The sequence below is a fragment of the Nannobrachium achirus genome (genome assembly GCF_963921795.1).
Source record: "Nannobrachium achirus genome assembly, chromosome: 17".
NCBI classification, from domain to species: Eukaryota; Metazoa; Chordata; class Actinopteri; order Myctophiformes; family Myctophidae; genus Nannobrachium; species Nannobrachium achirus.
This window is the reverse complement of record NC_137824.1, coordinates 33,050,230-33,063,229: the sequence shown is the minus strand read 5'-3', so window position 1 is coordinate 33,063,229 and position 13,000 is coordinate 33,050,230. Positions and strand designations below refer to the sequence as shown.

The following is a 13,000-nucleotide window of genomic DNA, read 5'->3' as shown; positions in this document are numbered from 1 at the left end:
AGAGAGAGAGAGAGAGAGAGAGAGAGCGCAGGATGGAAAAAACTGTAAACGTCCCACAGCGCCGCAAGTCGCGACCCCTTCAGAGAGCCCAGGTGCTTTCACAGGGATGACCGCTAAGAATCTGTCCTTACACACCGCTGAAATAACATACATACACTCCACGCACGCACACACAGAACACACACACACTCACAGACACACACATAAAACACACACACAGACACATAAAAGCAAGGCCAGCTGTCCTTGTAGTGAGACACAGGCCGCCTTTACAGCACTACGGACCAGTTGCTCTGCAGAAGTGGCTCTTATTGGCTGGGGCCTCTCCCTCTCCCTCTCTCTCTCTTTTGCTCTCTTCTCTCCTTCCCTCTCTCTCTCTCTCTCTCTCTATCTCCCTTTTAGTCTCTCTTTCTGTCTTTCTGAGCTGGGCTCAGGCTGCAAGTCCTCTGTGTGTGTAATGAGATCTCTATCAGAGGGAAATGTGATCACAGTCTAAAGGGGGGGAGAGTGAAGGGCCAGGGCTTGAGAGAGAGAGAGAGGGTGGGGGTGGGGTGGGTGGGAGGGTATATAGCAGGGGTAGTGGGGGGCAAGCAGCAGGGCGCAGGGCAGAGAAGCAACAAAAACAGCCCCGTGACCCTCCCAGCAGTGGCCTGCTCTTTAGTGAGCGGAGAGGGAGACGACCCAGCTTTCATTTGGTAGTTTCACGTGGAACCAAATCCTGTTTGTGGTCTAGTCCCAGCGTCTCTGCCGGCTCCGGTTCAACAGGTTGTGTCGGAGGCAGTTCATTTAGTCTCGTACCACGGGGCTGCTACTAAAATTATTCTGATATTTGCATGTCAACTTAGCACAGAACACATGGGTATCGCTTTACAGCCCTCGGGGTGGGATCAGGAGCGTTCGCCAACCAAACATTTTTTAAAGTTTGTTTTTGAAGCGCTTGTTTGAAGCAAAACTAAATAGTGGATCTAAAACAAAAAACTTTTCTTTTTTTCCCCTTGTTTATTTTTTATCGTAGATTCGTAGAAACCAAATTCGACTACAGAACAACTTGTACTTTGATTAAACTCAGTCCCTGCTGCTGTGCATTCTTTTCTAAAAACAGCAAAACCAAATTAGATTCTTCTGAACGGCAACTTCCCGTCACTTTACTCCAACAGCAACCAAATAAATTAGGTTCTTCAGAAAAGAAAAAATGTAATATTATGCCAAGTGCCTTTCGTTGTGGGAAATGTTATTTTTTGTTTTTAACCATCTCTTCCAAAAGCCCTGATAGTCATTGAAGCTGTGGGCCAACAAATTAATGATGTGAATAAATCAGTAGTGGCCGGGTCTTTAATCAAACTAGTCACGAGTGAGACGAGCAGGAAAGGTGAGCGTTTTCAGCGTTCCCCGACAGAAAGACGCTGAACACACACAAACACACAGAATCAGACACGGTGCGCAGGGCCCCGGCTGGCATTCATCAACACTATTGTCTCTGTTTAGCTCTCTTGTTGAGCTGCGGCTTCAGAGCCGAGTGGAAACCAAAGAAATGTTTGCAAAACCGTTTCCCCGAGTCCTGACAGAAGTTAGGAGGAGTTCAGACTCTAAGCTGCCAGTGGCTGTTTTCTGGCTGGCTGTTTTCGGAGGTGTGCGGGTGTGATTTGATTTCAGTCCTACCCATCCTGTTATTCTGCAGAAAACAGCCCGTGGAAGCTACAGGTCATGAGGCAAATGTTATTAAGGAGGGTTAGAGGACACAGAAGCCTCTCACAGCTACTAGATTGTCAGATTATCATTAAATTGGCATCACTGCAGCATTCCTCAACACAGCTTTCCGTGTGTGTGTGTGTGTGTGTGTGTGTGTGTGTGTGTGTGTGTGTGTGTGTGTGTGTGTGTGTGTGTGTGTGTGTGTGTGTGTTTGTGTGTGTGTGTGTGTGTGTGTGTCTATAATTGTGTTTGTGTGTGTGTGTGAGTGTGTCAGTGTTATAAAGTAGGTTCAGCCAAAGTGACGGGACGTGATCTGTCATAACAAAGTGACATTTTGTAGCATAATCCCACTCAGCTAAATGAGAAGTAATCCGATTTGCTCTGATCAAAATGTTAGACGTGTTCTTCTCCAGCTGAGGACAAACACGCAGCCTCTGTCTGCACCAAGATGTTTCCGTTCTCACACGGACTCAAATGAAATGGGTGCCGCTTTACCAAGATCAGTCAGACGTCACTGGGACACACATTTTAAATTGCGTGCTTTGCTCAAAAGAGGATTTTTTTAGCTTCTTACCATGGCCAACACCATTTTAGTTTTCCACATATGCAAAGCGTCAAATTACTGACACTGTTTGCAAACTCTCTGAATAATGGGTTTACAGTTACACTTAAGCTCTATGTTAGACTGTTATACATTTTACACTGACAGTGTCCAATTCTTGCTATTTTTATTTTGCTTGGAATGTTTTGGAAAATGTTCGCCGACAATCATGAAGGCCAAAAAATAGTATAAGGATGCCAGAGATAATGTGGTTAAGTTATCTGATGAAAATCAGTCTGAGTTCACCTTCAACACGTTCGCAGGAATCTACACGCCTATCAATTTCCTGCAGTTTTTCCCTGTTTTGTAGACAGGACTTGTCTACAAAACAGGGAACAGGCTGCAGGATAAATAAGCCCAAGGCACGCATGGATACTGTTGACAAACTAGTTTGTGTGTTGCCCTCTCATGTCAGCTTACGTTTACAAGCTATAAGACTATATTTCTCCTCCAAATTGAGTAACAATAGAACCGTTTCAGATAGTCAAGACTCACGCGACACGACAACAAAACCAATTATAATATAGAAATGGAGGACTAGACGGTGCACACAGGAGTGTTCTTTCCAGGGTGCTAATGAAAGCAGGAATCCATAGCCAAATATGAGGATTATGATACAGGCTATTCGTACCTACATTACAGTATCTGTACATAACAGTAATATAATATATATATATATATATATATATATATATATATATATATATACACACACACACACACACACACACACACACACACACACACACACACACACACACACACACACACACACACACACACACACACACACACACATATATATATACTGTACATATATACATACATACATAACAAGTAAATTAAAGGAAAAAACTACATAACGTCTCTTTTTAAAGGTGTCAGAGATCACAACAAGCTGCCAGAACAGTTTCAATGCAGCTTAATAACATTCTGTCTCTCTGGACTCGTCTGACCATTTCCTAGGTAGCACTGTACTTTCAAATGTGCATTCGTCTTCATAATGAGGACTTTATTGCGCTGCGGCCCCACTATAATAACCCTCTCCATGTTGTTGTCGATGGACTGTTCTTGCTGACACAGGCTAATCACGTCCTGCATTGACATTCTCAATCACCTGAGGAGGAGTTGCTCTTCTTGTTTTCCCCAATACATATCACACTAATGCACGAGCGCCACGGTCAGCAAATGTGTGCTTTCGACCACAATTCTCAAGCCCATTTACTAACGTCTTTCCCACAGATGGAAATGCATATCTGTTCATAATGAAACACTAGACTGTGGAGCAGTATTTGCGACTGAAGCCCCTGCCATCCGTGCCCCAATAATCAACCGTCTTTCATAGTACTTCTTCTCGTACCATCAGGCAGGAGGCTTAAAGTACCTTTAGCAAAGAAGAAGGGTTACAAGACATTGATTGTGCCAACTGCACACATTTTAAATAAGAAAATGTTTAAATAGCTCTTAATCCACCTAATCTCTAAACAGCCCTTGAGCACTGCTGCAGCGTTATGGGAATGCATTTTATATTGTGTTTTAATGCACTTGTGTATTCTATGTAATGATTTTTTCTTTTTTTTTTTACTATTGTATTCCGACTGCCTGTGTGCCAAAGACAAATTTCCATTGTATGTTAAAGTTAACGGACAATAAAGTTTTCTTATCTTATCTTCTTATCTTGCCATCTTTAACCAAAATCAATGTGTCTTTTTTTTTATTTATTTATCATATAGCAGCTGACAAAGCACAAGGCTAAACACGTCATGCCACTCAATAAAGTTTGATGCAGTGAAGTTGTCCATCTGTATTTCTGGAGTGTGCAGTCCCTTTCCAACTCTACAGAAGGTTAACCTGTTTTTACATTATTATTATTACCAGTAAGACGCCTAAGGGCAAAAAGCGATTATTATTATAATTATTATTATTACTATATTTCTTTACCCTTGGCTACAGCAATAACAGACCAATATCGACATAGTGAGTCACAATTATCAGAAGGTTTGGTACGTGCTGCTGTACTTTCTTTGTGTCAAAACTAAACCGGGTAAGTTTCCCTCATTCTTTCCCATACGGTGGTGATGATGTATGTGACCTGTTCCCGCATGCAGGAGGAGATCAATTAAGCAAACCCAGTTATTGATAACGCAGGAGGCGGAGTGATAGCATCCTCTGACTGAAATCCATAACGGGGAATGCTCAGAGGAAGCAATGCACGCGCGCACACACACACACACACACACACACACACACACACACACACACACATGCACACGCCATAGCGGCCCAAACCTGCTGGGTTCCTTTACTTTATCTCATAACTCATCGCCTGTAGGGAGGTACTGGTATTGTTATATTTTGTGCGAGTGTGTGAGTGTGTGAGTCAGTGTGCATGTGTTTATATATGGTACAGCGTGCAAGCGGAGGGCCAGATTAATTTATTAGCTGAGACAGCAGTGGTCCCCAAAGTGGGAACAGGAACTTAGACATCGTAAATCTAGATAAGTCACCAGATAGCATACTATACGTACAAGTCTCTCTCCCTCTCTCTTGCTCTCTTTCTCTGTGTTATCACTATGAGGCCATATAGGCCATGTCAGACAGATGAAGCTTAAAAAAATAAGCTGTGAAGAAAGATGTTGACTGACATCCAAATATCCCTCTTGTTTTTATTGCCTATCAAATACTGCCGGTGAATGATACATTGCACAAGACAAACCGGTTCGTCTCTTGTTATTGCAGGGCCCGAGTGCAGCAGGGATAATTATCTATTGTTTTTGTAAAGCAGCGAGTAGCAGGATAATTGGGTTTCAGGCGACGCTTCACAGAATGTATTATCGTTCCATTGTGGAAGTTTATGAAACAGTGGGCCGGAGAGAGGGGGATTTTTTACTGGGTGGAGAGTGAGACAGAAACAGATGGAATAGAGATCCTCCTTCGTCGTTCTGCTGCCATCCTGGTAACCTTCTTCCCAAGAAGACATTCCATTCATGTGACATCATCAATCAATAAATGTCTCATCTCTCTTTTCACTTGCCTGGCCATGACTGACACACACACACACACACACACACACACACACACACACACACACTCAGCTTGCATCAGTCATCAGCTTGTCCCATGTGTGTATGGATGAGTAAAAGTATGTGTGTGTGTGTGTGTGTGTGTGTGTGTGTGTGTGTGTGTGTGTGTGTGTGTGTGTGTGTGTGTGTGTGTGTGTGTGTGTGTGTGTGTGTGATATCACCCTGAAGACACTCTTCGTTCCATCACCATACAGTCATAGTCAAATAAAAACTGATGGGCCGTAATCTTAGCATTAGGCCAGCCACACACACACACACACACACACACACACACACACACACACACACACACACACACACACACACACACACACACACCCTATTGAACACCTCAGCAATCTTCATACCGACTGACTGTGCAATAAGTTACTTTGACATTTGGGGGAATCGCGGATTCACTTGAATGAGTAACTCACTGCCATAGTTACTGTACTGCAAAGCTCAGATGAAGGTCAGCTGTAAACATATACGGTGTATAAGACTTTTCCCCCCTGTTCTTTTGTGTTTTTTCCCAACTACGGTTCCCCCGACATCATGCAAAGTCAAGTCTGAGTGAGTGATAATTGTTACCAGAGCTCTTTTTTTTATTATCAGTAGCCTGGCCTCCGTTTCCTTTACTCTGATGGGAAACAATGAATAAAAATGTCTGCCTCCAAACAGCTCACACAGTGAAAAACATGCCCTTGATGTTGAGAAATTAGCTTGGATCTCAGCCAGTATAATTAAGTAGGAACATGATTAATTTGGATATCTTTGGATATCTTTGGATATTGAGAAAACAACTTAGTTAGACCCCAATTTCTTTTCTTCGAATTTCGTGTCTTGACTTAAATCTTTGAATAAATTAGAAAAAGTTGGAAACGAGCCCCAGTGCACACAGTAAGAATCCCCAGTGTTAATGTATCCATTTGTAACGGTTTTCCCAAGGGAGCAAATGGACCTGTAAGGTTACAGTTCCATTTGTAAACTCTGACTCTCAGAGGTAAATCATAACACTGAGGATTTCGACTGCGTAAGGGTTTTCTTTTCCAGTACAGTATGTTGAGAGACTCCTGGGAGGGGAGTGAAAGGGAGAAATATCCTCATTCAGTGAACTAGGCTACACCTTGACACACTTGGCAAGGGTTACTATTCCCATTTTCTGTCTTTCTTTCTCCCTGTGCTGTTCATTACAGCATGACGAGCGATTTTTGGGTGGAAAGGGGGACTTCACAAACTCAATATGGTGATGATAGTCATCTTAGAATTGTCAAAGCAGGCTTTGTCTATTAGGTCAAACAGGAAAATACATCTAAATGTGGATTACTACCACACACCTAATACAGTATGTGGAGACATTGGAACGGCTGTCTATTTGTAGGCCATTGGTGGACATTTCTGTGTTGTAGCCATGTTGTGCCCTTAATTTGCCTTCTTCCTGTAATCTTACATACACCTTTTCTTATGTGGACCATGAATATAATTATTGACATTTGACATTTAAATAGTAACCTTTGTAACACTGGTAGGCTATTACACAATTATAAATGCCCATGACCATGTTTAAATTTTCATTTTCTTTCAGGCAGGCCCAACATACAAGCATATGCCTAGTAAATGTGTTATTGTGGTAAAACACACATTGGAGAAGAGTACACAAATAAAGGAAATTGTGCACAAATTGTTTTCCCAATTTGTAATTGACGGTCACATTTAAGATCATCTACCAAAGATTGCACAGTGCACACTGTACAACTTTAAACTTTTTTTCTGTAAAACTGTAGCCTTCCATTGCGCACGCACGCGCACGCACACACACACGCAGCGAGTTTGGCATGCTTGTACAAATGAAACATGACACTTACTTGAGATTTTGCGAGCTCCAAATAATAGTCTCCAGTGATTTCGCAGAAGGCAACGCCGACCTGCACATTATAATAAAGATCCATAGGTAATACTTCCAACAAGCGAGCCCCGCCATTCTCAAAAAACACACGCGGGGTTAGAGAGACGGGAGACGGGGAGGGAGACTCAGTGGGTCGCACGGTGCGCCAGGAAGGCAGGCAGGCAGGCTGGGCAGCCTTTTTGCGGTTCTCTACGGATCGTCCGGTTGGATGGGAGGTGAGCTCGGATCAATCGGGAGCATGTGAGGTCGATATCAGATACATGACCTTCCGTCCATTAAAGTTCTTGGTTCCTGCTCTTGGACCCCGCTGCGTCCTTGACTGAACCGTCCGCAGATCCTCAGCTACAGAGGCAGGAGGACGGAGCAGAGCAGCCCCCCTGGTTCAGATACGATCTCCTCGGCAAAAGGAGGAATCCCCCTCAAGGTGTCCTCCTGGGGCTGACTTGTGGCTGCGAGGAAAAACAAAAATAGCCTTTTTTTCCCCCCTCGACTTTCCTTCAAAGACACCACGTCGGTCTGGTAGTCATGTATTTAGATGACACCGAGCCGACCAGGACAAGCCGGGCAGATTTAGACGAATGTAATGTCCCTAGTCTCGGCTGGATACCTCCAGTGTACCTGTCTGTACAGATGACAACGGTCCTCCTCATCCGCCAGTCAGTCAGTCAGTGCTCGGCAGCACGGCATCCCGGCCCGGGGCTCCGCTTCATTCCACGGTTGTCTTTCACTTCTCCGCCCGGTCTCCTCCTCCTCTCTTTGCTCCTCTTTCGCGGAGGAATTACAGTAAATAATATCCAGCTATATCCCTCTCTCTCTCTGTCTGTCTGTCCAGGTGCCAGTGCGCTCCACTCCACCACACTCCACCCGACCCGGCGGTGGGTTATTCCAACCCGGCTCTGGGTTATTCCAACTCGGGCATGTTGTAACGCGGTCCCCTCTCTCCAGTTGGTGTCGCTCCTCGGAGGGTCTTCTTTCGGCGTGTTCTTTTCCACGGGGGAGCCTATCTCTCTCTTTGCTCTTCCAGAAGCTCTGTGACAGTGTGACTCTGAAAGGACCCGGTTCTTCTCCTCGCGCTGCGGTTAACGTGTCCCTCAGCCCCCGGTTTTTATTGTTGTTTAGTTTTCTTTTTACCGTTGGAAACTAAACTCAACACGTCCTCCGGGTTTCAGTGCAGCAGCGGCTCGTGCACTGAAACTGCTCCGCTGTAATCTGATGCCCGTGCAGCCGCACGGCGGGCCCCGCCCACCGAGCGGCGGCCGTCCAATCAGGATGTCCGCTGTGGGGAAGGAGGCCGGGCCTGGGAGAAGCGAACGGGGGCATTTAGCATAGGGTATTGTTTGTTGCCCTCGTTTCATCCGATTAGGCACAGGCATGTTGCCTGTTGAAATGTGTGCTTGAGCACAGTGGTTCTCAAACTTTTTCAGGTCAAGGACCCCGAAATTGATTTAGCATGCGGACCCCCAGAAGAGTAGATTTTACGGCTCTACCAGTGATTCTCAACCATTTTAATTTTAAGCCCCCCCCCCCCCCTTTTTTTGACATGCATTAGGCTACAGACCCCCATTTAATGGCATTTCTATCTCTGGGACTGGGACCCCAATTTATATTGTAAAATCAATGTTAATTTAACTCTGAGAGTGTATTTGTACACTCTCTCTGAGTTACAGACCCTTTAAGGGTCCATTTGGTTCCTAACTATCATTTAGCTGGGGACCCCTGGACCTCAAGGACCCCTGGGGGTCCCCCAGACCCCACTTTGAGAACCAATGCCCTAACAACTTGTTCCACTCAGGTTCCACTTCTATATGCCTGCCTATAGGCAAGGCAAGTAGGCCTATTTTGTGTAGCACATTTCAACAAGGTAATTCAATATGTTATAGGCAGAGGGCAGAGGCAATGCAATGCCCTGTAATCACATCTTATTCTTCATTATATTTAAATTGTGTTTCCATTTCTCACTCTGTCTATCAGATTTCTCGCATAGTAGGCCTATAGGCCTATCATGCACATAATCAATCAAAGTCAAATGTATTTAAAGAAGAGAGCACGTTTAAAAACAACCCAGGTTGATCAAAGTGCTGCACAGTATACAAATACAGATTAAACTGTAACATGGGTCTGGTTGCTGAAATTGAGATAAAATCATGTTCAATGTATGGGAGGAGAATGCCTGACAGTCACTGCACAGGTGAAAATGCACCCTACGCAAAGGGGTATTTGCCGGGGTCCGTTGTTGGGTTTAAAGCCCCCCCCCCCCCCCCCTCCCCCCCCCCCCCCCTCTCTCTCTCACACACACACACACACACACACACACACGACACACACACACACACACACACACACACACACACACACACACACACACACACACACACACACCGTCGACCCAAATTGAAATGGACTTTGGGCTTATGCGTCATGCTTGGGTTGGTCAGAAAAACGGGAGTGAGACTGGGGCGTGTGTGAAAAGTGCTTATGGGAGACAAAAACTTTGAACCCGGTTTATGAAGTAATGGTGCCACCACCACCACGGCTAGAGCCAAGCCGAGCAAAGCCATGCCAAGCCAATAGCCAAGCCGTAGCTCCTTCTGTATGGCCTGAGTGTGTTTCATCTGAAAGGAATGATGATTAATTGTCTCTTTGGATCTCTTTCTGCTAGCACCCCATCGGGGATAATGAACTGCATGAGAACTCCGGCTCCAGTGTCAGTGGACAATAGGTGGTCGGTAGTCTATAGTCAACCAACCCATTCACTCACCGAGGACGAAATGCTTGACACATAATTGATCATGTCCATGTCTGTGCCCCCATTGTGTGTGTGCGTGCGTGCGTGCGTGTACGTGCGCGCATGCATGTGTGTGTGATGGCTTGTGTGATCGGGAGTTTTCTTCTTTTTTCTTCTTTTTTCCCCCCCCTCTTTTTTTGGTGTTAATTTATTCAATCAATGCCGCCCCCTAATGGCCGTGCAGAAATCGATTGATAGAGCACACAGGGGGGACTCCATCACATAATTGGTGAAGAAACGGAACAGACAATTAAAGTAGCATCCCACTGTTTTGTAAATTATTTTCCTTGCATCCCGTGGCTGACAGACCATAGATTCATGTCACAACAAGCCCACTGCATAACATAAGCTTCACACCCTTAATTAAATGCTGTCCATTTTGTGTGTGTGTGTGTGTGTGTGTGTGTGTGTGTGTGTGTGTGTGTGTGTGCGCGCGCGCGCGCATGCGCATGTGTGTGCATGTGTGTGTGTGTGTGTGTGTGTGTGTGTGTGTGTGTGTGTGTGTGCGCGCGCGCGCGCGTGTGTGTGCGCGTGCGCATGTGTGTGTGCGTGTGCGTGCGCGTGCGTGTGTGTGTACTGCTGCAGATAACAGAAGTTGCTTGGGCACCAAGACTGAGTGTTGTCATAGCAACCACAAACATGGACCACTTGCCTGCAACCATGTCCAGTATGGGTTACCTGATAGCCCAGCAGCCTATCAGAGCATCACTCTGCAGATACCTGATCCGCTGTGAGCCAATGAGACCCTCCAGTGTACTGCCTTGATGACTGGCACAGCTGTGGCCACTGGCCAGTAAGACAGTAAGATCATGTCTCTAAAATGCTGTTGGTTATTTAGCAACATAATGATTTTTGTGAGTGAGCGGGGGAAATGTATTCCCTCAGTCTATTAGAACTTTCTACCGCTTTCTTGGGGCACTTACTATGTCATTACTGTTTGAATTTATGTTCATGCACTAATTTAAATATTTATCATTATCTAGACGTTATTTGCCCTGAGTCTGGGTGCAGGGGAGTACTAAAAGGACGGAGAGGGTGATATACTTCATTTCCGCTGATTAGACTCAAGCTAGTCTCTAAATCAGTGTTTCTCAAAGTGGGTGCAGTGCAGGGTCACCCTAGGGTGCCTGTGATTTTAACTGTGTTAACCACTTAGACCCTCTATACTTAGTAAAGGTGCTTGAATATCATTTCAAGTATAACGTTTTCAATCTATCCTGATGGGAATGGATATTCTCTCGTCCTGGTGACAAAGCCTTGTAGCCTACTGTAGACGACTATCTAGGTCTATAATGTTTACGTAATGTAATATGACATAAATCTAAGGTGCTATAAAGTAGCCCAACAACGTAATTCAGGGTTGCTGTCGTGGTCGTGGATGAAAAGGTTAGGGGTGCCCTGAGTTGAGCCAAAAATGTTTTTAGAACCAATGGCAGGTGGAGAGATCTGGTAGGCTATTGTGAGATGAGATCACTAATTGGTCAGCTGCCCTATGCTAAAACTCCATTGCTGAACGAGTGACCACGCTACTTAAAACTTTAGTGGTAGGAACTTGTGCAACACAGTCGGTGTGGATAGTCTGTTTGAATTCTCAGCGGAGTGAGGATACAGTGGTGCAGACAGTGGTTCCCAAACTTTTTAGTCTGTGACCCAAAAGAGAAATGAGATATTCGCCCTGTACCCAAACTAGCGAAAACAGCAGATCTACAAGCTCACAACGCAGTGCGAAGTGACGCATTGTGAGCTTATAGATGCTATTTTCACTTATTTGTAGTTTATCTGAGTGCAAGAAGGAGCCAATAAGGGATTGTTGATCCAGCGACCTTCAATGGTTCACAGAAAGGCTGCGCATCCAACAGAAGGCAGCAACACACTTTCCATGATCTGAGCCAACTCTCCCCCCACTGTCAGGTAATCCCACCTGGTAGATACCATTTTGTTCATCGGGGGAGTTCTCTGTTGACAGTTATATTAGGCCTATATACTCTAATAACTGATTGGTGTTGTCGATCAAAGTCTATTTTTAGCGGGGCAGATAAATGCATTTTTGCACTAAAATACTTCAGAAGTGGAAAGAAACCTAAAACTTTTCACAAGTACTCCTTAGGGGTTGTTCCTATGATAAAACACATTAGACACTGAAAAATCAAAATGGCTGCCATGTTTCCAAGATGGCTGCCTCTGAACCGTACACCAGCCAGTTAATGTCCGATTTTCATAATATTAGAGTTGTTTTCTAGGTTTTAAAACATCCTGAGTTCATTTATTACACTTTTAAAGCAGCCAGAATAACCTTTCTGACTTTTGGTTGGGGTCTTTCCTCACCTGGGACCCCCCAGACAGACCCTGAGCCTATCTCAGTAATCGCATTGCTCCTGCTCCAGAGCAATGTTAAATTAGATCATAACTGAAGCATTAAAGTTGTTGTAACTGGGCTCTGAAAGCAAAAATGAGTAGTAGCAAATACCCAGGGGTCTTCCACAGGGGGTCCGGTACCCCTAGATGGTCCTCAGAGTTACTACAGGGGGCCTGCCGAATCTTGATGGGGAAGTTCTTTTCTTTTTTTTAAACTGTTTTTATTAGTATTCTCAGTATTATTTATTACATTTTTGTGTTAGACAGACAGGTTCACAGGTGTTACTGCAGGGACTGCAAGAATTAAGGTATTGCAACTTCTCACTTTGGGCGCACAGTCTAACATGTCCATTTATTGCACTGCACTCACACTGACAACACAACACACACACACACACACACCTCTTTGTTATCGTCACCCCAAAACCCGCACCCTATCCTCTTAAAGAGCTCACAGTCAATTGTACCCAAAGAAATTCACTACTATACATGTCCTCCCTAATAGTGTTGACAGTTTCCACTATAGCATTTGCAGGGAGGAGAGTGCAAGGCAGGTTATTGTTTGAGCAGCTGCACCGTCCCTTGTAACCTGCTTTGCAGCC

The 13,000-nt window shown here is 44.8% G+C and overlaps 1 protein-coding gene across 1 annotated transcript in view; it reads right to left on the bottom strand.

The window, feature by feature from the left end:
- efnb1 (ephrin-B1) overlaps positions 1-8,408 on the bottom strand; it is a 97,943-nt gene extending 89,535 nt beyond the window's left edge. Inside the window, exon 1 of the mRNA XM_080745843.1 lies at positions 7,218-8,408. Within this exon, the coding sequence (XP_080601969.1) occupies positions 7,218-7,333 (116 nt within the window). The 5' untranslated portion in view covers positions 7,334-8,408. The remainder of the gene's footprint in view (positions 1-7,217) is intronic.
- Positions 8,409-13,000: the final 4,592 nt, after the last annotated feature.